Here is a 21221-nt window from a genome sequence, read left to right as displayed (position 1 = left end):
TCTTCTTTCTTCTGATCTCTTCTTCAGAATGTTGCTTCATGGTCAGCTTATGGGTCATGAGGGATCTAAGTAGCTCCTCCAAAGGTAGAGTGTTTAAGTCTTTGGCTTCTTCAATCGCAGTGACCTTTGTCTTTCAAGATCTTGGTAGAGACCTAAGCACTTTTCTCACAAAATCACTGTTAGAATAACACTTATCAAGACTTTTTAGACTGTTTATGATGTCAGTGAAATGAGTAAATATTTATATTATAGACTCTTCAGGTTTCATTTTAAATAATTCATAGTTGTATACAGGCATATTAATTTTAGACTCTTTTACTTGATTTGTGTCTTCATGTATAACTTCTAACTTATCTCAAATTTTTTTAGCTGAATTATAAGTAGAAATATAGTTGAATTCATTTGCATCTAAGGTATAATATAAGACATTCATGATTTTAGCATTGAGCTGAGCCATTTTTTTGTCAAATTCATCCCATTCACCTTCCGACTTAGAGAGAGACACACTATCAATCAATTTAATGGGTGTGTGGGGTCCATTTACTATAATACTCCACATATCATAGTCAAGTACTTGGATAAAAATTTACATCCGAGTTTTTCAATAGGTGTAGTTGGATCCATTAAAAAGTAGAGGTCGGTTTGTAGATTATCCCTCAACTAGAGATGTGCTAAATTGGACTATCATAGATCTTTGGCTCTTAATGGTTAAATCAAGCAAGAACTAGAGCACCGAGCTCTGATACCACTTGTTGCCCAAATATGGAGTCCAAGAGGAGGATGAATTAGATCTTTTTAAAATTTTATGCTTAGTGTACTCAGGTAATATACTATACTTGTTAAGTGGAGTGAATTGATTAGCTAAGAAAATGAAATCAACCACAAATGACAAGTAAGCAAGTATAAAGCACAATAAATGAATAAAGAGATGCAAGCATAAAAAACACAAGAGATTTATAGTGGTTCGGTATCAACCTTGTACCTACATCCATTCTCCAAGTTCCTACTTGGGAATTCAATCCACTAAAAGAATTATAAGATACAAAACATCGGATAACACTGACCCTTGCTATCTAAGCAAGAACACTTATTTCTCGGGTACAAACCAACCTCCACACACTTCGATTTTAGGTTCGGATCAACCTATCTGAGTTTTGAAATCTCTCCAAAAAAATCTAAAATACAATAGTAAGTGAATAGTATACAAAAATTTTAGCACAACAACCCCTTAAATAAGCACAATAAATGCAATAAAAATATAATACTTAAAGAGAAGAAGCTTTTGCTGAACACTCTCAAATGATTGGCATACTTGAATGCAGCTGGAGAGTGGTTGGTGAGCTGATTAATTGCTTCTTTCCTCTCTTTTTAAGAATTTCTATCACTTTCACGAATGTGAGCTTGAATGCATAAATCTTGATTGATTTTCTACCTCTATAGAGCATTTATAGCCTCCATTTGGACTTAAGAGTGTCTTGGTGTCGGTTAAGAGCCGTTGGAGAGTGTTTAATGCACATTAAATGTACCAAAAATAGACTGAAAACTAGTCGTTACGAGGTTCACCCAGAATGGGATATCCCATGGGTCGTCCCACTACGACTGGAAAGTCCCATGGGTCACCTTATTTGGCCAGTCTGAAAAACAGACTCTCTGTTTTGGTCTCAAGGTCTTAGGGATCGTCCCATGAGTTATCCCACTACGTGCCACAAGTCAAAAACAGAGCGTGCCGGCTATCCAATGGAAGGGGATGACCTAGTTGGGTCACCTCATTTTGTTTCAATCTGATTTTTCATACATTCAAGATCCGAAACTTATCAGAACACTGCCAAATACTCTTAAATGAATTTAAATCAATTTGACACTTTCAAAAGGCTTCAAAAAAGGCTTCAACTTGCAGAAACATCACTTTGGCACACTTGATGGAGCTTTTCAAACTCAATATTTGGACTATCTGAAACATCACTAAAATATTCTCTAAGGACAAGAAACTCATTAGTAGTCCCCTCAAATAGTTTGTGATCATCAAAATCAATTCTTGGAGCAACAGATTGGTTCTCGAATCTCTCCAGGATGAAGGAAAGCCCCAGAAGGACAGAGAAGAAATGAAAAAAATTGATTCTTCCACCCATGAAAAGATGATGGAAGATCGAAAATAAAAGATAAACTCTTCCTTGAGTTAAAGAACCACCAACTCTTTGTTTTAGGGTGGGGATGAAGGACGAAGAAGGCACGAAAAAGCGAAAGCCAAGGGTTGGTCAGGATCAGACGACACAACAAAGCAAAACTAATGATTAACCGAATAGAATTCGGAGTCGATTGAGCAAGATTGAGACAATAATAGTCAAGGAGATTCTGGACAAACTTCGAAATTAGGTAGCGAAGACTAGCTCGAAGGTCCTCTACATAAAATGCTACCTAACCCAGAGGAAGAGAACTTATCCAACTATCCGGATCAGGTAAAAAGAGTTGAAATTGCTTCGGGATATGATATTGTTTCTAGAGTCAATCAATATTGGATCCGGATAATGAGGAAACTTCCATCTCCATACCTGAAAGAGAATCGTCAACCGATCTTTTGATCGACTATCTCAGGGAGTTTCGTCTATTCTAACCTTCCTCTTATCTTTTGTACTCCTATTTGCCATTAAAAATGGTAGAGAGAAACCTAGAAGAAGAAGGAAAGAGGAAGGATGATGTGAAGATCGTGGAAAAACAAAGAGGAGGACTTCAAGAATCCTGAAGCTCTCAGCACCCAAGACAGAACCCTCTGTTGCAGGAGAAGTTGACAAATGCAGAAATAGAAAATCCAAATGAAAGCGACGTTATATATATAAAACCTATCAACGGTCAAGATGAAATTATTCAAATCAAGACTGCTCTAGATTCCAACATGTGGCTACATTAGAACCAATCATCGATCGGACAGTTCGACACACCTACCACCTAATCATGCCACCTCACTTCTATCCGCTTATATGGCTCAGCACCAATGACATTTGGACACATGGTCAAAATCGACTAGTTAAAATCAAATCGATCAGATTCTCCGAGCGTCAAACTATCTTCTCGAATCGACATCCCAATGATGATCTCACAGTTATCGAAACAATAAAACGATTAGAGACTCTTCATTTTTTGAAGAAATTATTAATGTCTGCAGTTGAATCGGGGCTCGAGATAGTATGTGACAACTTCCTTCATCCAATCTGTTAGACCATGTGCCAATCCATATGTCAGGCCATCTTGGACTTGGGAGTGGGGGGCAACTGTTGGGATAATTCAGTTGACTCTCCCGATTCACAGTTGGCCAATCAAATATCTATCGATTATGGACGACAAACCATCAAAACTATATCACAGAATAAATTTCGCTTCAATTATGACATCATCCGATTTTTAATCAGCCTGATTGGCACAGACCACCGACTATCAGTCGGTAGGCTGACCAACAGTCGGCTATTCTCAATCTTTTTGGCAAACATTTCAACTATAACGACTTAATCGACTTCAAGCTAATGACCATCGACATATCAGAGTTATCGACTGATAGTCATTCGGACTTCTACAATTACCGACATACAATCAACACATTCGGACTGCCGACATAGAGTCGATATACCAGAAATCGCCAGCACAAAAAGTATATAATGATCGCAACATAATCAGTGATGGGTATAACCGTTCATCTAATGATCACGTAGCATCGAAATAAGCAGGATCCATGTGTCAAACCATTACAAACGATTACCAACAACTCATCTATAAAAGGAAGTAAATAAACAGCATTGGGTAAGATACTTCTGGACTGATACTCTGCCTTTCTAAAAATTTTATTTGCTTTTATCACTCTCCACTGACTTAGACATCGGAGGATCTCTGCCGGACATAATTTTTATTAGTACGGACTTCTTTTGCAAGTGTTCTTCTATAGCAACGGGCGCAATGGGGGATTAGCCACAACAATTGTCATCGTTAAATTGTTAGTAATGTTGATTATTGTATTTAGTATATATATGTGATGTTACAGTAAAATTACTAAAAATCTTGATTCACATATTTGATATGATAATCAGATTATCGATAATATGAAATCAAATATTCAAAATATCCCTAATAATTTTGTCCTGGTGCTCTTCTTTTTCTCTGGTAAAAATAACTGAAGTAATGTGAATATGGTGGTGGTGCGGAGAAGTAACAGACTGAGAGATGTGAAGAACCACGGGCACTGGGGGGATAGGGGTGGGCGCATGTGGAGTCATAAAAGTGGTGGAGATAGATGTGGAGGAGCTACAAGAGGGGGAGAAGGACGGAGAAGCCACGAGCAGGCAAAAGGAGATGGAGCCGTGGGTCAAGGTCGCACACCAAGGGAGGTGAGGGAGAAGGGAAGAGTTGGGCAATAAATTTTATATGATTTTTTTTGAGAAAATTTTATCCAAAATTTTTATTACAATATTATTAATGAAGTGATAATTTGAATAGTCAATCCTCCCAAAATAATTCAAATTATCTTTCATAAGATAATTATTAAAATAATTTAAATTATTATTTAAAAAATATACTAAGTACAGTAATTCAAACTATCATATTAAGTTGTCAAGCTACCGACTGCAACCTTATTTCTAGAAGGCATGAAAGTTTCACGTTTTTAATTGAGGGGAACTGAATCCAGAATCCTTCTTATCAATATGAAAATCTTTACCAACCGAGCACCCCGAAAAGCTAACTTGCAATGCAAAATGCGCGCGCTGGACGCAAGAGCTCGTTATTTCGCTGATATTTGGCAGCAGTTGACCAGAAAAGATGTGAGATGCGACAAGCTGGGCTTTCAGGTCTAGCACGGAATTTGTTTGTGGCATTTACACCGACAAGCGTAGCATAGCTGTGCGGCAATGATCAATTTGAAAAACGTGTGAATAATCCCCGAGGCTGGACCATGATCAGCAGGTTGACTGAAAGGGCTCTGATTTTATTGCCCCACTTAGAATGCGTTTGGTTATGCTTTTTGTTTTATAATTTTTAATTTTTAAAAATATTTTTTATTTTTTTAAATTTTTATTATTAAATAAAAATAAAAAAATAAAAAATATATTTGATAATTATGTTGCTATAAAGTAAAAAATAATATTTAGGAACGATAAGTAAAAAACTCAACGAAGGAGAAGAGTTCAAGAAGAGAAAGAGGAGGTGGGAAGGTAAAGAGCTCGACGAGAGAAAAAGATTCGGACTCTTTACTTTTTAGTTTGGCATTTTAGACGTGCGAAAATAAAAAAAATAAAAAAATAAATTTTAAAAAATAAAAAAATTTTATTTTGCATATAATTTGATTTTTTTGTTTTTTTTTTTTTACTTTTCATGTTGTTACCGAATATTACTTTTTAATTTTTATTTTTTAAAAATTAAAAAATAAAAAAAAAATTTAATAATTAATCAAACACATCTTTAATTAATTAACATCCCATTCCGGTCCAGCATTATGCAGAAGAAACCTGATTCAAATTTACCTGGGCGTCCGCCAATTATCAGATGGATTGGTCCATCCAACCATCAAAAACTTTATATTTACGTCTACTTCATATCCATTTCGGACCGAATAGATAGAATAAATCGGATCAAATCAGATCAGATAAAAAATTTACTATATAAATATTTTAAAATAATTATATTTTTTTTAAAAAAATTGATTTAAATTATATCGAATCAAATTCGAAGCAGGGCTTATCATTTCTGATCTAAATTCACTTCCAATATTTTATTGAGAACTTAGACTTATTTTGGAATTTAAATAGGATGGATAAAGCTTGCCCTATACGGATTGGGTTAGACATGCAGTGGCCCAGCTACAATAACCATCCTTGAGAAAGAGAGAAAGGAAAGATGTTGGAACCTTTACAAAGAAACCCACCAGCCATCAGCCGGGCCTCCGTTCAGGTTGTGACTGCACCTTCCTCTCCATGGCCGAAATGCTCTCCACTTCCCCACTCTTCCAGGACTCATGAAAATGCTCCCCATCTAGCGTTTTATAACTATGCGTTATGATTTGAGGAGCTGAATTCGGAACACTGATATATGATCTGTTACGGAATACCAACAGTAGAATTTTTATTTCCTTTCGGCTTATTTCCTAAAGCAATATACCGCAATCCACCCGTGAGGTCAAAACCCCGGACAAGTTCCGGCAAGCCCGTCGAAGCTCGACACAAAAAGCCTCTGGGCAGCTGGCTCAGAAAGAGACCGGTCGGCCGAGACGGGGGATGCTGAAGCTTGGCATGGAGGACAAACCAGCTAGAAATTTAGTTAACCTATCTGCATGCATCTTGGCACGTATAGACCAAGCTGATCATAGATCTTCCATCTAGCTCTACAGACACAACTAGCAATCCAACTCGTAACATCGCTGATATCAGAAATGTAAACTGATCTTCTCATGGCTCCATTTTGGGCACCAAGTCCATCCAAGCAATTTGGTGGGTACGGCTGAACTCAATATGAAACTGTGGAACCGCTTGATCACCCTGCAGAACCTCACTGCACCAAACCTGATTACAGAAATTGGTGCGATGGTACCGGTTATGCAACCGGGTCCAATGTTTGTTCTGGACCTTCTCGAAAAGATTCTCATCCGAGTTGACATTGGCTAACCTCCATCAGACATTGTGTTGATGAAACTTTCAAGAGGCAACATTAAAAGACATGAATTTTGGCTGTGCAGGAACATCCCCAAATTGACAAGGTCTCTTTTTTCCAGCAGTAACTGGCTCAACTGAAACCAAGATCAGGACATAAAGACACATTCTGGAAAGCTTATGCATATATTAGTCATAAATATGATCATGTTTTTCACCCACATGAGCATAAGCGATCCTATTTAAAACATCCTGACTGCAATGCAGTTAAACATAAAATGAAAATGGTGCAACCTGAATACAGGGATCCACACGAGGCAGTCCTTGGGTCCTTGACATTTGTAGGACAAGCAATGATTATACTAATCCACTAGAAGAAGGTACCTTCAGGGGGCTGAACAAGCTTCCGGTTGTGCGGTGCTGCCATCTCCTTCTTCAACTGTACCAATATGTCTTCCATGGTGTACTCTCTCTGCCAATTTGCCAGAATGCCAAACTTCTTTGGTTCAACCTGAACAAAATCACAAAAAAGATCATTTGGGAATCCAACTGTTGGTGCAGAACAATAGACAATAACTATTTCCAACCACCAGTGTATCTAGCCCTGCAGAAAATCGACCTGGCCCATGCGGCTCCGCCCGAATTTTGTCATGCTCAAGCCAACGTTGGCCTGAGCTTATATTTCTCAGGCCCGACAGAAGCATTCATAATGTACATTTATATAAAGTTATATACAATAATATATTTTATAAATTTGAAATAAAAACAATGCATATAAGGATGGGAAAGTCCCAGGTTAGTCTGGTTAGGCTCGGGCCCTACTATTCGCTATCAGGCCGGGCTCAGGCTCTGAAATCTAGGCCTGAGATCAGCCCAGGCCATTTGGGCCGGGATATTTTACCTAGATATTAGACCCCACTGAACTTGAGCCTGGCCTGATTCATGCTCAAGTCTGAGTATACCCATCAAAACCTGCCCCCAATCAAAATCCTACCTGATTTATTAACATACATCCCCCAACAAGGGGTTGTAGCATATGTCCTGTCATCTTCCTGCTGCATTGTATCAAAACAATAGCACATGCATCTAATAATACTACGAGTTTCAGATCTTATTATTAGAAACTATAAAGGAGACTCAGATTAATTGGTTTTTGTGGTGCTTTGTGCCATGGCTGCTCAGTACCTAAAGAAGCAGGTATCAGCAAATATATAACTTTCTCAAAACAACAGAAACTTTGATCATCGTTCAAAAGAAAACGAAATTCACGCCTATCAGCCAAAGTCTTTAGTAAGTGTTCCTTCTTCATTAGATTATACTGCATTAAAATGTTATTCATGTTACAGCAGGTGGTTATTTAATCAAGCTTGGAATGAATCAATGGTTTAGCAAGTCTTTTAACAGTAAGGTGAGATTAATTATGGCACTAGCTAACCAAGATAACACACTGCATTCTGGTTCCAGCTTACCAAGCTGGTGGAGTCTCTTGGGGTTGTCACACAGATCTGGGTTTGAATCATACCTCAACCAGGATTTGGGGGTTCTGGAAGTTTTAGAAGAAAGCTACCCTTGTTATGTAGCCCACTATCTATAGACACATTCTATCCACCAAAAGAAAAAGGAAAAGAAATTTTTTTCTATAATTGCTTTTGCCATGCTAATTATCTTTCTAATTCTGCAAACTAAATCATCATTATATTTTCATTTAGTAATTATATAATATTTTCAAGGGAGATGAAGGCTATCTCTTCTAATAAAGCACACCTCAATGCCTTTTTTCGGAGAAAAAGATCTTGCCGCAATGCCATCAATATCATGCAAGATAGCACTGCTTTACACAACAAAGCCTTATGATTGCAAAGCTATGGGTCATATAATTTGTAAGCATCATTGTGACGGCAGATTTTTGAAATCAGATTAGCTACAGAAAAGGAGAGATTATTACCACTCCAGTTTCATGGTTAACGCATGTCATATTGATCCGTGAGTGGAAGCGGACAATTGGAGGTTTCTCAGGGTAATCTTTATCACAGAAGAGCTTCAACTGATAAATACGACCTTCATGTACTGACTGCAAAAGAAATGCAATAAAGAGGAGAATAATAAAACTGGTAACTTGGAGGAGCATTTTGCTGAATAGATTATTCTCAAAGCTCAACTAGCAGATCCTGGTTCAACTCATTGAGTCAGACTGCTTACTGACTTGTGCCTCAGCAAATAATCATTGGACTTGTATAACTCTAAAGTAAACAACATAATGCAGGTGTAAATTGTCTTGCAGGGGCGGCATTTGTGAATGCATCTATAAATCATGATGGGTTCTGAGGAAACTAACAACACTTTGTACAGACTTTCACAAATCAGATTGGCAAATCACAAGTAGCTACCTCAAAATCCTTTACTGTATTTCTTTACAGATGAACACTTAGAACAGTCATCATGCGGAAACTAGAAACAAGTAAGTGCATTTATATTGTATACACAAGACACTTCAACAGATAAATATTACAGTTCCTACTTTGCAGTTGTACATCATAAACAACAGAAACAACCAGAAGACATGCATATATAAATAGATATGATGACTGAGAAAAAGGAAAACATGAGCTCCAAGTGCTTAGAAAGTTAGCTAGATAAGCATTTATTCACTCAAAGCAGATTCCGATATGTATAAATTTGTGCTGTTTCCTTAGTAGACTGATGGTATGGATCACCATGTACAGCTTCTATTTTATTCCATTACACACCACACATAGCAACCAATCAACCAAAAATGCATCAAAGTGATAATCAGAAATGCCGGCAACTTGATAATCTCTGGCGAAAGAAGATAAATAACACTACTGGATGAATATTTTTTTTTTCATTCTTTTAATAAAATGCACCCAATAAAATCTAGTCTGATATCTCCAATGACTATATGGAATGAGCTGGGCCATAAGCATAGAAATGCCGATCTGAGTCATTCTTAAACGATATGCCAGTAGTCTAAGAAACAGGGACATACATTATGTGGACCAATTATGGTACCCGTCCAAGAACGCATGTAAATGTCATCTCCATCATCCATCCCATAGCTAACTGTGCCATCTCCAATGCCCTTCTCTCCACGTTCAAGTTCCTCTAGCAGTCTAAAGTTCCGAGGTACTGTGCAGCAAGATAATGGTAGAGAAATTTATCACTTTCTTAGAATATGTGAAAAGAAAAGGTACATTTAAATAGTACCACCTAGAAATATTGAAATAACCATCTACGGATAGCACTATTACAAGTCTACTAGAAAAGCCAAGATTACCATAACTAATTACTCGATCTTAAACATTCTTAGTTTGGCTACCAAATAAATAGAAAATCAAAACCTTCTACAAAAGAAATTGCCAACCACTCCCTTTAAACCTTCACAATTAATCTGTCTAACATACTGGCACTTGCCAGTTGTATTAGACATAAAACAATTGAAGTTTCATGAGAAAATCAACTACAATTTGTCAAAGTGGTTCCATTCCTGTACAAGACTGCATAAACCATAGTCAAGAAGTTTCATCATGTAAGGGTTACCCTTTAAATCTTCATAATCATCTGCCTATCATATTGCCACTTGCCAGTTGTATCAGACATAAAACAATTGAAATTTCATAAATAAATCCATAAGAGCTTATCAAAGTGGATAAATTTCTGTACGGGACAGCATAAACCATAACCAAGAAGTCTCGTCATGTAGGGGGTGGTTTTGTGAATCTTCAAATTGACATGTCTCTTCGACATTTTCTACACTGCTTCAGCCAAATTCATGGCTTCCATCCACTGTCCCCCCATTTGCCACTTGCCCACAGCAATGGAAGTTTATGGACCTGCCTTCTATCTTCTCCTTCCATCCCCAGCCTTTGACAACAGCCTTGTCCTTTGAGTGCTGACCCTCTATGTGCTGATGATAACCCTCACTCGCCTCCTTCTGTCAGGCATCAACCACAGTTTCTACTAGCTGCTATCTGTAGCATCGTCTCTCCTCCTCCTTTTGCCAACCTTTGACTAAAACTTCTGTCCTCCGGCCACTCTCCATCCATGTCAGTAGCCATGTGCATCCTACAGTAATGGCATCCACCAGCCTCAATTAGATGGCCTTTAAACAAGGCCTCCACTGGGGATGCTGCTCATAGTCTTTCCTTTTCTCCCTTATATGCTGTTGCTTCATTTTGACAATGGAGGTGAGTTTGAGAACTTGCCCATCTGATTTCTCCCCGACTAATTTCACAACCCCCAACCGGCCGGGACGGATGAAGAGGGCACTCTTTTCTTTCAGAAAAGAAAGTTATATGCGGACCAAGCACCAGGACAGATAATATTATAATATTTTTTTCCTTGTAGCAACTCATTACATATACAGTTATCTAATCTTAAACTATAGCTACAATTTTCTGACCATCTAAACAAACCCTTAGACTGATACAAAGCAAAGAGAGTTTAAAAAGCTCAATTAAGCATTGAGTATGAAATGAGGAAGGACATACAGGAAACAAAATATGTAAAGGGCAATGGCACAGGAAGTTAAAGTGTGAATTCAACTTCTAAACATGATCTACTGCAAGTCTAAAAAGCTTTTCGGACATGAGGAAAATATTTGGGAACCACCAACCACAAGAAATGATTAGAGAAAAGATTAGACAAGAGCAAGAGCTTCGGAAAGGACCAAGCTAAGGCTCTGATGTCCCCTTTTCAACTGTTTCTTCAATGCACATAATGTATCCATGCTATTTTGCTGACTGTGTCCAACGTCAGTATAAATACATTTGAAAATACCAAAAGTTGGCTATTGTAACCTCATAATTATTAAATCAAAATAAATAGTATAAACACCACCTGAATGTATGATCAAGTTTCCATCAGGAGCCCCCTAAAGTTTTCATGGAAAAGCAACCAATCCACTAGTGCACAATGAAAATTCATCAAAAATTATCATTAATGTGCTGCAAGATATAAAAATTCACGTATAATAGAAGAAACTAGAATTCAAACAGAAATATTTGCAATAACAACCCTCTACGCCAATCAGGCAAGGGCGCAAAACATCAAAATCATAGGAAGCACAAGTCCCCTAGGTGAATCTATATCTACATTTGCACGAGTCCAATAACCCATCCAGCCAACAAAAAACAAAACGTTCATCTCAGATTACAAGATGTCAGCCGAGATAATGATATGCTCACATGACACATAGAACCTATCAGCTCTTCGCAAATAATTCAATAGTTTTAAAATTCAAAGCTAGATACAATAAGAAACAAAAATTCCAAGCTTAATACCGCAGAAACTACAGATTCCGCGCCAAAAATTAGAGATTGAAAAACAAAAAAAAGGAGATTTAAATACCCGAAATTAGGATCGAAAACCATCAAGAAATCGAAAACACATCGAACTTACCATTAACCTAAGACAGGCCATAGATGAATTTCTTATATAATTTCCAAGACAAAAAACCAACATCGGAGAAATAATCCGCAAGCCGATCCCTAAAGAAAATAAAATCCAATCCAGGTTTCAAAAATCATACCCACAACGCTTGATCCTCCTGATCCGATCGTCATCGCTGAGGAAGATTTCGGTTCACGAACGCCGAGATCGAGAAGAAATCGAAGAGATCGAGATCAGAGAGAGAGAGAGAGAGAGAGACGATAATGGGAGAAAAATAAAAAGGGGAACCAAAAGCCGAATTAGGGATGGCGGGGCCTAAAGGCTTGGAAGGAATAAAGGGCGATGGTGGGAGCTCTAGGGTTGGAAGGAACGAATGGGCGGAAATTTGGTGAGATTCCTATACACATACATTCAGTGTGTTGTCCTAGCACTTACTTTCTTGCTCAGACCTTCGGATCCAACGGCCACGATCAGCCAATCCACTCTGATGCACATGTATACAAAAAAATGTAGTGTATAAAAATCACACTTCCGCATCAACATGGCCAATAAAATTTTCTACTCTCCCGTGATGGCGATGCCGTCCAAGCGCCGAGAGAGATCTTCGAGTGCCATAGGATGGCGTCGCGATGAATCCATCTGAGGTCTAGGGCTTTGGAAGGGTTTTCTTATCATCGTTCGTCCTTCCAGGTTTTGCAGTTACTGTTATCTCTTCTCCCTCTCTTCCGCTTGTTTCTTGGCTTTCTTTTTTATTGTTTTAGGTTAGATTAGGGCATTTTTGGGTTGGTTGAGAGAGAATTGGCTTTGATTCCGTCGAGTTCTATTTCAGTGGATGAGAAGTGTTGGGGAGATCGCGGGAAGTGAAGGAAGGGACATTGAAGGGTTTTGGTGGAGGTTGACGTCTTCCAAGCAGCGAACAAGAGTAGTTCCTGGTGAGCTTCTAACGGATTCCTTCTTTTTCTTGCTTCAGGTGCTCTTTTTAGTACTTTTTTGGTGGATAAATGTTGATGCTGATAGAAGAAGAAGAAGCAAGCTTTGAGTAGGTTTTTCGCTTGCTGGGCTCTTGTTGATTTGGTTTTGGTACTATAGCAGATCGGCTGTCTCAATTTTTTCCACTGTTGCCTGAAGTCCGAGAAGTAGAAAGTAATGCATGTTAGGGTTTTTAGTAACATGAGAAGCATTCTTGGTACATTCAACTGTTTGCCCTCCTTTTTTTAATTTTTTTTTTAAGATTCAGTCTTCTTATCCTTATTTGTGATCAACTTGATTGAATGCTGATATTGGAAATTATATAAACAGAAAATGTGATTGACATTATATATTTCCAGTGCTATTGGAGAACACTTGAGCCCGTATTGAATTTTTCCCTCATCACCATAGAAATTTCATTCTGATACTATATTGGGCTGTATATGTGCACCTATGCTAGAGAATATAAATTGCAGCAGAAATTGGTCGACATCTATGTTAGTTAGAGTTTAAAAGGGGATGCAATTATATAAGGATTTTTTTTTCGAAAAAAAAAAGTCCATCATTTATCCTAAAATATGAGTATCAGTTATTACATTTTGTTTTATTTCTATGTCAATGATAATTGAATAGAGATGGAATTGTTGTTCCGGATCTCCTATTAGTGATTATTTAGCTTCTATAGCTAGATATTTCAAGGTGTAAGATCTAGTGCTTTGCATTTCTGTTTTTGGTATAAGATATTGGAACATCAATATATCTGCTAAGTTTATGCATGAAAATTGTGCTTCATAAATTTAAAATTTTTATTTTGCTTTGGAGTTTGTTTATGTATTAGAAGAAAAATTTTCTGTCAGTGTTTGCCTGTAGCATAACACATGGTGGATCCAAGTAGTGCAAGATTGTATATAGTTTCCAAGGGGTTGGTTATAACATAAAGCTGAGCACAGAGAAGATTAAGTAAGAATGCCAAATTTGGGTGAAAATGTTGGTGAATTGATGTTAGGTGGGCTGCATAAGAAATATACCAATCTAAATGTTGCATTTGAACAAGAAGAAATTAAATCTTTTTAAGCTGAACCATATAGGTGAGTTAAACAAAAGCACAGGTTAGATTGTGCTTCTTCAAGCATGGAGGGAACTTGATTTGTTAAATTGTGGTTTCTATACATATAAAAGTCAAATGGATTAGCATCCATTAAGCTTATAGGCTAGTATTGCATATAACCACGGGTCACTGGCACTCTAATGTAGTGACATGTGTGTGCCGTCGCTTGGATATACATGTTCAGTGATTCTGGTTGGAATTAATTTGTTCTAATGAAGTGTTAGTTCATGTGGTGGATAGCAGGTGATGATGTGCTATTTGAAGATCATATTGAATTCAAAGAAACAAGTTGTTTCATTTGGAGGTAACATTTATTAGGCCAATCAGTGATCGTGTCAAGAGTAATGTGGTGGTAATGCATGTCGTAGACAATAAATAAGCTAGCTTATTTGGATAAAATAGTTTAGAATTTATGGTAAATGAACCTTGCAAGTTAAAAAAAAATTGGGGAAGACATACGCTGTGTTTGGTATTACTTTCACTTTTCTTTTTAAAAGAAAATAGAAATAGGAATTCTGTTTCTATTTTTTCAGATTTCTGAAAATAGAAATCATGTTTGGTATCATTAATTTTTTTTAACCATTTGCCAAGCTAGCTGGAGGCCCTGGAGGATGAGTGGTGGGAGATGACGTGGGTACGATGGAGGAGGCTAAGGAAGAGGGCTATGATGGTGTCAGTGACCTTGACATGGTCAATGTTGATGTGGATGAGGTGGAGGCCAAGGTCAGCAGGGAGGGCGGAGTTGACAACTCGATCACTGGAGTCAAGGTAGAGGATGAGCTGCCAGGAGCAAAGGTCGTGCTGGGCAATGCTAGGGTGGAAGGCGAGGGAGTGAAGTAGGATGGTGGCAGTGGACTCAATCTGGCCATCGGCTAGGTGGGAGAGGTCGATGTGCTCAACGGCGGTGATGCCAATGAGGCCCTGTTTTAGGCTGCTCATCATGGGGGGCGGTTGGGTAGAGGGGATGAGAGAAGGGTGAAAACCCACTTTTAAAAAAAGTGGAAGTGGCAATTTGTCACTTTGTCACTTCCACTTTTTTCTAGTAATAAAAGTTGTTTTAAAAAATAGAAACAGAGTAATCAAACATGTTTTCTACATTGGATTCCATTTGAAAAAAAAGGAAAAAAAAAAACAAACAGGGCTATAGTTATACTCGCTTTTAAATTTTAAGTGGTTAAGAGTTTGAAATTAAACTTGTGTGATAGCTTAATAGGCAGTCATAGGGAGGCTGAGTATGAAGTACCAATATGATATGCAATACCAACTCATGTTTCTGCAGGGATTACATATCTATATATATCCCTCTACTTGGTAACTGTCTGCTAAGAATCCTGTTTTTGAAGATTGATGCTTTCATAAATTGTTCTTTTAGTAATATTGTGATTTTGTTAGTTTATATGTTGTTTAATTTGGGATCACAATTGAACAATTCATGCTTTGAAGAAGCCAAATATTCATATTCTTTGCTTTAAAGGGCAATACAGCATGCCACCTTTATATCACGAGCCAAAGATAAAATAGGAATGGACTAATAAAGAACCTGTTTGTGAATGAAGTGTTGGCTGTCAAAGAACTTGTGATGTTAAGAATAAACTCCTATGCAGTTACATGAAGACTCAAATGCACAGTGATGTGTAGAAATGGGTAATTTGAAAGGAAGCACATGATTGCAAATTTCCGTGTTAAGCCTGGTCTCTTAAGGGCCAGATAAGATCTCGTACTATAAAGAATATTCAGGTAGAAGCAGGGATGGGAGACTCAATATGAACAAATGATAACATCAGTACATGAAGTGGTATTTACACTGCAAATTGCTTGATGTGATTGTATGTTATGAGCATAGTGCTTCCATGCCAGATAATTGAAAGAGCAGCTTATGGAAGCTGTGGCTCCTTAGAGCCACATTCATGCATCATAAACTATGGGTAGATATATCCTATCAGTTTGTTGTTGTACACAATTTACTTGCACGTACTGCACATTTAACTTTTACTACTAGCAGTGGAACATAGAGATGGGCCTTGGTAAGGTTGCTCCTTTGTGACATGGGCATCACGGAAATAGTGTCTCTGCACGTGAAGATAAGTCTGCATACATCTGATCCTCTTTAAACCCTATTAGTAGCAGGAGCTTTGTGCATCAAGACACCCTTTCTTTATTAGCATTATAGAATACAACATTCTAGTTTTCATTATTTTGTCTTCTTGAATGAATATAAAACTGCACATTTGACTGAAAACTAAAAGTAAATTGGATGGTAAGGCTTCTGGTGTAGTTACGGCGGATATACAGATCGTCACATTTCTCACTCAAATCAAGTAGATCGAGTAGGTTGAAATAATGACAGCTCTGTTATTATGTGGTCACAAGTAGATCAAGTAGGTCGAATAATGACAGCTCTATTATTATGTAGCAGTACCATCTTGTTTGAGTCCTCTGCTATCAAGGAACACTTTGCAGTTCAGAATATCTATCAAAGAAATGAATTTATACCCCCTTCCTTTCCCTGTTAATTATTGAATCTGCATAACACTTGTCTATTATTTTGGGTACATATATTAAATGTGACTTTCTCTTTAACTAGTTACAGATGTCTTTGTATGTGGGTCATCTCTCCCCTCATGTTCGACGAGAAGAACTTGAACAGGTTTTTCGGAGGTTTGGACGGTGTAGTGTACAACTGAAAGATGGATATGGATTTGCAGTCTATGAAGTTACTGCAAATGCAGAGAGAGCTCTGCGGGCATTGCGAGGCAAGAAAATTTGTGGGGAGCAGATATCTCTTAACTGGTCTAACAAACAGCCTAGGCCTCTTCAAAGACCTGTAAGGAGCACCAGATTTTATGAACCCCATCGTGGAAGGAACTTCACGGAAGGCAATGGTAGAGGTGGGATCGTGGGCTCTCAAGACCGGAGGGATTTTTCTACTGGTGCAGCTCATGTCACAATGTATAATCATGGAGGGCATCAGTTGGATAATGCACCCAATAAAGAGGTTGGTCATATGCATGAGGATATTAATGATTTCAGAGGAGATAAAGGTGTAAATTTGAAGGAGAGAGTAATGGATGAAGGTACTACAAATGATCTCAATCCCATTGAGAATGATCGATGGGGTGAATCTGGCAATGATACATTGACTGGTAATGGAATCGAGAATGGTGATGAGTTTGACCGCTATGAACCTTACCACGGTTATAATAGAAGCAATGAGAATGAAAACAATCAGATGGTTAGCTCTTATGGCTCTCCAAACCGAGGAAGTTCTCAGGAAAAAAGGCAAAGAGAGCGCTCTGTTGATGATGATTCTGAGAGGAACCTTGATAAATCAAAACCCCAGTTGACCTGTTATAACTGTGGACTAGTTGGTCACATAATGCGTAACTGCCCACAAGGGGATGCTCGGCGAGAGAAGTTTGGCAAGTTTAACCACAGGAGAGATGAAATAAATTTCCGATATAAAGGAGAGAGAAGGCCAAAGCAGTTCAGACCCAGTTCATGGGGAAGGCCAGATGCTAGTAGAGATCCTTTGATATCGAGGCACCATATGCAGGTAAGAAAGGAACCTCATTCTGTAAAAGCTAGAAGAGTGTCCAGGACAAGTGAGACTTCTCCAGAAATTCGGGAAAAACAATGTTCCAAGCTCAGAGGTGATTCTCGGGAAAAGAAAAGAAGCAAGCTGGAACATGAAGCCCCAAGAAAAGCTGTAAGAAGCAGAAGAAGACGAAGGAGATATCATACATCATCACTTTCTTCCGATTCTTCTACACCTAGCTCACAATCACATTCACATTCTGCAAGATCAATATCGAATTCTGGCTCTCGTTCAAGCTCAAGGACTGCATCTTCTCGGTCTCGATCAGCATCTTCTGGTTCAAGGTCTGCTTCTTTGTCATCCTATTCTAAATCTGCTAGATCAAGGTCAAGGTCAAGTTTCCCTAGATCACTATCTTTATCTGTCTCATTGGAACGGAAGACTACTCCTTCCCCGAAGAACAAGCAACTGGATGTTTGCATGAATACCTCTCCAAAGGGCAATGTGGAGGCTGTGACGAGCCCTGAGTCCAAGCATTTGGAGAATGCCAAACCAAAAATTACATGCTCAGCAGTGGATGATGAAAATGCAGTAACTCCATTTAAGGTGGGTAGTAAAACTAATGGGGAACATATTGGATATGATGGTGATGATGTGCGGTATACTACATTTCGTGTCGATTGTAGTGAAAGCAATACATGCGCAGATCTGCATAAAGATACTGTTCTTACTTGTGACAATCACGGACAGAACAATGACATGCAGGAAGCTCCGTCAGCAAAGCTGAATAGGCATATTGCCTCTAAATCCAAGACAAGCAAGTCTACCAGAATAACAACACAGGAAATGTTCTTGGTCCTGCAACACTATGGACTGGTAGCACCAGAAGAGGGTCTTGCAGATATATCTGTGGAGGAATACTTTGGTGCTGCTTGCTTGTGGCCATGGGAAATGATCTACTACCGGCGATTGAAAAAGGGTCCCATTTCTACTGAGAACTATGCGAGGCGACTTGAGCAAAACAAGGAATTTGGCATTGTGGATAAGTACATTAGAAGCAGTAGTGGCTGGGGAGAATGTAGTCAGGATGATACATGACAAAATGCTCCGATGCTGTCTTTATTTTTGAGATGCACATTGATTTGCATTTTTGATGGTGGAAATCGTTTTGTGCTAATTTGCTTCTGGAATTTGCTGTGTTCTCCCATGATCAGGTAAAATGAATCAGAATGCTTTATTTTGATACTTATAATTTAAGAAATTTCATGTAACACTTAAGAATATTTGTTAAAACCATACGTTGTGGAGATGATCATAATTACCATTCTTAGAAACTTCTTACAGGTTGGGAACTCTCTCTTTTGGAAAATTAATATTCTGTTATAATATTGTGTAATCTTTGGCTGTGGTAGGTTCTTGAGCATCATCCTGTGATTCAGTATCTGTGTTTCTTGCTTATGGATTCTACTTTCTGTGCTGAAAGGACCTAGCCTGCAGTGCCATCTTTGTTTTCTTTGCTTTTATCTTCAATGAGCCCACCATCCTCTTATGGTTGAAGTAAAAAGTGTGCTTAGATAGGTGACACACGTTGGTCATGTGAAGTAGATACCTTACGGTGCCTAAATCTGTCTGATTGCTTATTTCAAATTATTAAGTTGACAACAGTGTTCAAAGGAATTGATTTTGGAAAAGGCGTCAAATCAACATTAGAGATCCTCGAATGACGGAACTCAAAAGTCTCACGTGTGACATATGGGAAAACAAAATTTTGGGGGTTATGCTGGTAATTGGTTTTTCTTGTATGGTGTTCAGGGTGTGTGAAAACTCTCTAAGGCACATGTTTTGCAAAAACAATGGATATTTACTTTACACTACTTATTCTTTTTCTTGTTCTACCAGGTTGCTCTGTTACCATGTGCTGATGGTTTTACGATCTGTGATTTTGTTATCATCTTGCATTCAGAAGTTGGAGTCTATCATTACATAACGATCAAATTAATGTAAATACTGTTGAATGGTTCAGAAACTTCTCATATTTGTTTTACACATGGTTATGAAGGATAATATGTAACATTTTAGTGCTCATGTAAATATCAGAATTGCTTGGAACTCCGTTTTTCAGTGCATCGGATATCTGCCACTTAAGCATGGACGCCATTTTTTTATTAAAAAACTTGTGCCTTGTTATGAACTAGTGCTTTTAATGAAGACAGATCGTGCTATTGTTAAACTCTTAAATTTAATAGAATTTGTTATACCCTGCTGGGTTTCATTCATGACTTGACTCCTATTCATATGCTCTCAGTTTACCTTTATGTGTGTGCAGGTTTAGACTACAAACTATTGAAACTGCAATGAGAATCGGATTATGAATGAGCTCGCATTGGACAAGATTCAGCCTCCTGCTGCTGTATCACACTCATTCCCGAGTGTGATTGATGGGGCAGCAGACTTATCCAATTCCATTATAATAGCAATGGGTTGTGATCCAAACCATTTTATCTCACGTGCCTGTGTTGTTTGTCATTATCCATATATTCCCATGCAAAGTGTGCAAAACAATCGGAGCAGGCCACCATACTGATTGTTCAGCTACCACGATTGAAATGAACCAGATGATGTATCTACCACATTGGGCCCTCAGAATTATGTAGTAAATCAGCTGTTTTTTTTTTTTTTTCCTTCTTTTTCTTTTTTTTTTTTTTTCCTCTGATGCAATGTCAGGAATTTATCGCAGTGATTAAAAGTGTTTACAAGACGAGGATTATTAGACGTACATGGGTGTTGGAGTTTCATGTGATTGCTGTCGGAACCGTGTAACAAAAGTAAGAGAGTGGGGTCAGGAGCTTTGAAAATTTTTGCTCCTCTTCACTTAAGCAGCTTATATACGCTTATGCTACCGAGCAGAGGATGTTGAAGCTTCCTCTGTATGCAGACCGTCCAGCTGTTTGGTAAAGCCAAATGTTTGTTGTAAAACTTTGCTCGCCTACGTGGCCTCGAATCTAAACACCCAGTTGTTTCTCTCTTTCCGTGTGCTCCAAGGAAATGTTAGGACGAGGCGGTCGCATGCTCTCGTCTGTTTCCTTTCTCCAATCGATCCCCTCCATTCTATCCAGATATCTTATACTGAGGTCGGTGAAAATTGGATGGATGGTATCCTGTTTAGCTTATCCCATATGAAGCAGGAGTAGGGACACCTTATCCCATACAGCTTTGTCTGCCTGTCGGCCCTGTGCATCAATTCATGCTGGTATTAGATGCAAACTCGAGCTCATTATGCGGTGCAACAATATTAGATGAAATGAATGTTCCAGCTTAGCCGTCTGGGAGAATTTATAGGAGGTGGTTGGTGCTTCATTTGTCTCTCCTCTTGTTTGGTGACAAGGGGGGCTTTCAGAATCTACATCACTTACACAATTCGCATGCATCAATCTTTGTCGCTTGATAAGCTAATTTTCTATCTTTTTATATTGCAATATATCAATCCGTTGGTGTGGGGAAAACGTTGGTGTTTGTACGTTCTGGTGAATATCTATCCAAGCAGAGGGATTGCCCTTCTTATTTTCTTCTTGTTAGA

General features: G+C 38.3%; 2 protein-coding genes across 8 annotated transcripts; one reads left to right on the top strand and one right to left on the bottom strand.

Moving 5' to 3' along the window:
- Nucleotides 1–6790: 6790 nt before the first annotated feature.
- Nucleotides 6791–12394, bottom strand: LOC105038291 (ubiquitin-conjugating enzyme E2 variant 1D). Its single transcript, XM_010914052.3, has 4 exons — nucleotides 12172–12394; nucleotides 9631–9770; nucleotides 8569–8694; nucleotides 6791–7134 (listed from the first exon to the last, which is right to left on the bottom strand). Exons 1-4 carry the CDS (start codon nucleotides 12203–12205, stop codon nucleotides 6994–6996), a joined length of 441 nt encoding a protein of 146 aa, XP_010912354.1. The 5' UTR covers nucleotides 12206–12394; the 3' UTR covers nucleotides 6791–6993.
- A 170-nt stretch (nucleotides 12395–12564) lies between these two features.
- On the top strand, nucleotides 12565–20669 carry LOC105038290 (uncharacterized). 7 transcript variants are annotated; one of them, XM_010914048.4, is made up of 4 exons: nucleotides 12565–12722; nucleotides 12862–12964; nucleotides 16700–18858; nucleotides 19971–20669. In XM_010914048.4, exon 3 carries the CDS (start codon nucleotides 16700–16702, stop codon nucleotides 18740–18742), a length of 2043 nt encoding a protein of 680 aa, XP_010912350.1. In that variant the 5' UTR covers nucleotides 12565–12722; nucleotides 12862–12964; the 3' UTR covers nucleotides 18743–18858; nucleotides 19971–20669. The 7 variants fall into 7 exon arrangements, with proteins under 7 accessions (XP_010912350.1, XP_010912347.1, XP_010912351.1 ...); XM_010914045.4 differs by having other exon boundaries at nucleotides 16694–18858; XM_010914049.4 differs by having other exon boundaries at nucleotides 12575–12730.
- Nucleotides 20670–21221: the final 552 nt, after the last annotated feature.

Source organism: Elaeis guineensis, chromosome 1, assembly GCF_000442705.2.
Source record: "Elaeis guineensis isolate ETL-2024a chromosome 1, EG11, whole genome shotgun sequence".
Taxonomy (NCBI): Eukaryota; Viridiplantae; Streptophyta; class Magnoliopsida; order Arecales; family Arecaceae; genus Elaeis; species Elaeis guineensis.
The sequence above is the reverse complement of the archived record's forward strand: the minus strand, read 5'-3'. Positions and strand labels throughout refer to the sequence as shown.

Bases quoted from the DNA above. Each gene is read 5' to 3' on its own strand.
- LOC105038290 (XM_010914048.4), top strand. From the start codon at position 16,700: ATGTCTTTGTATGTGGGTCATCTCTCCCCTCATGTTCGACGAGAAGAA.
- LOC105038291 (XM_010914052.3), bottom strand. From the start codon at position 12,205: ATGACGATCGGATCAGGAGGATCAAGCGTTGTGG. The intron at 9,771-12,171 runs GTATGATTTTTG...CTTGCTGCACAG, and splicing joins AGGAGGATCAAGCGTTGTGG to TACCTCGGAACTTTAGACTG. The intron at 7,135-8,568 runs GTAATAATCTCT...GATTTTGTTCAG, and splicing joins TTAACCATGAAACTGGAGTG to GTTGAACCAAAGAAGTTTGG.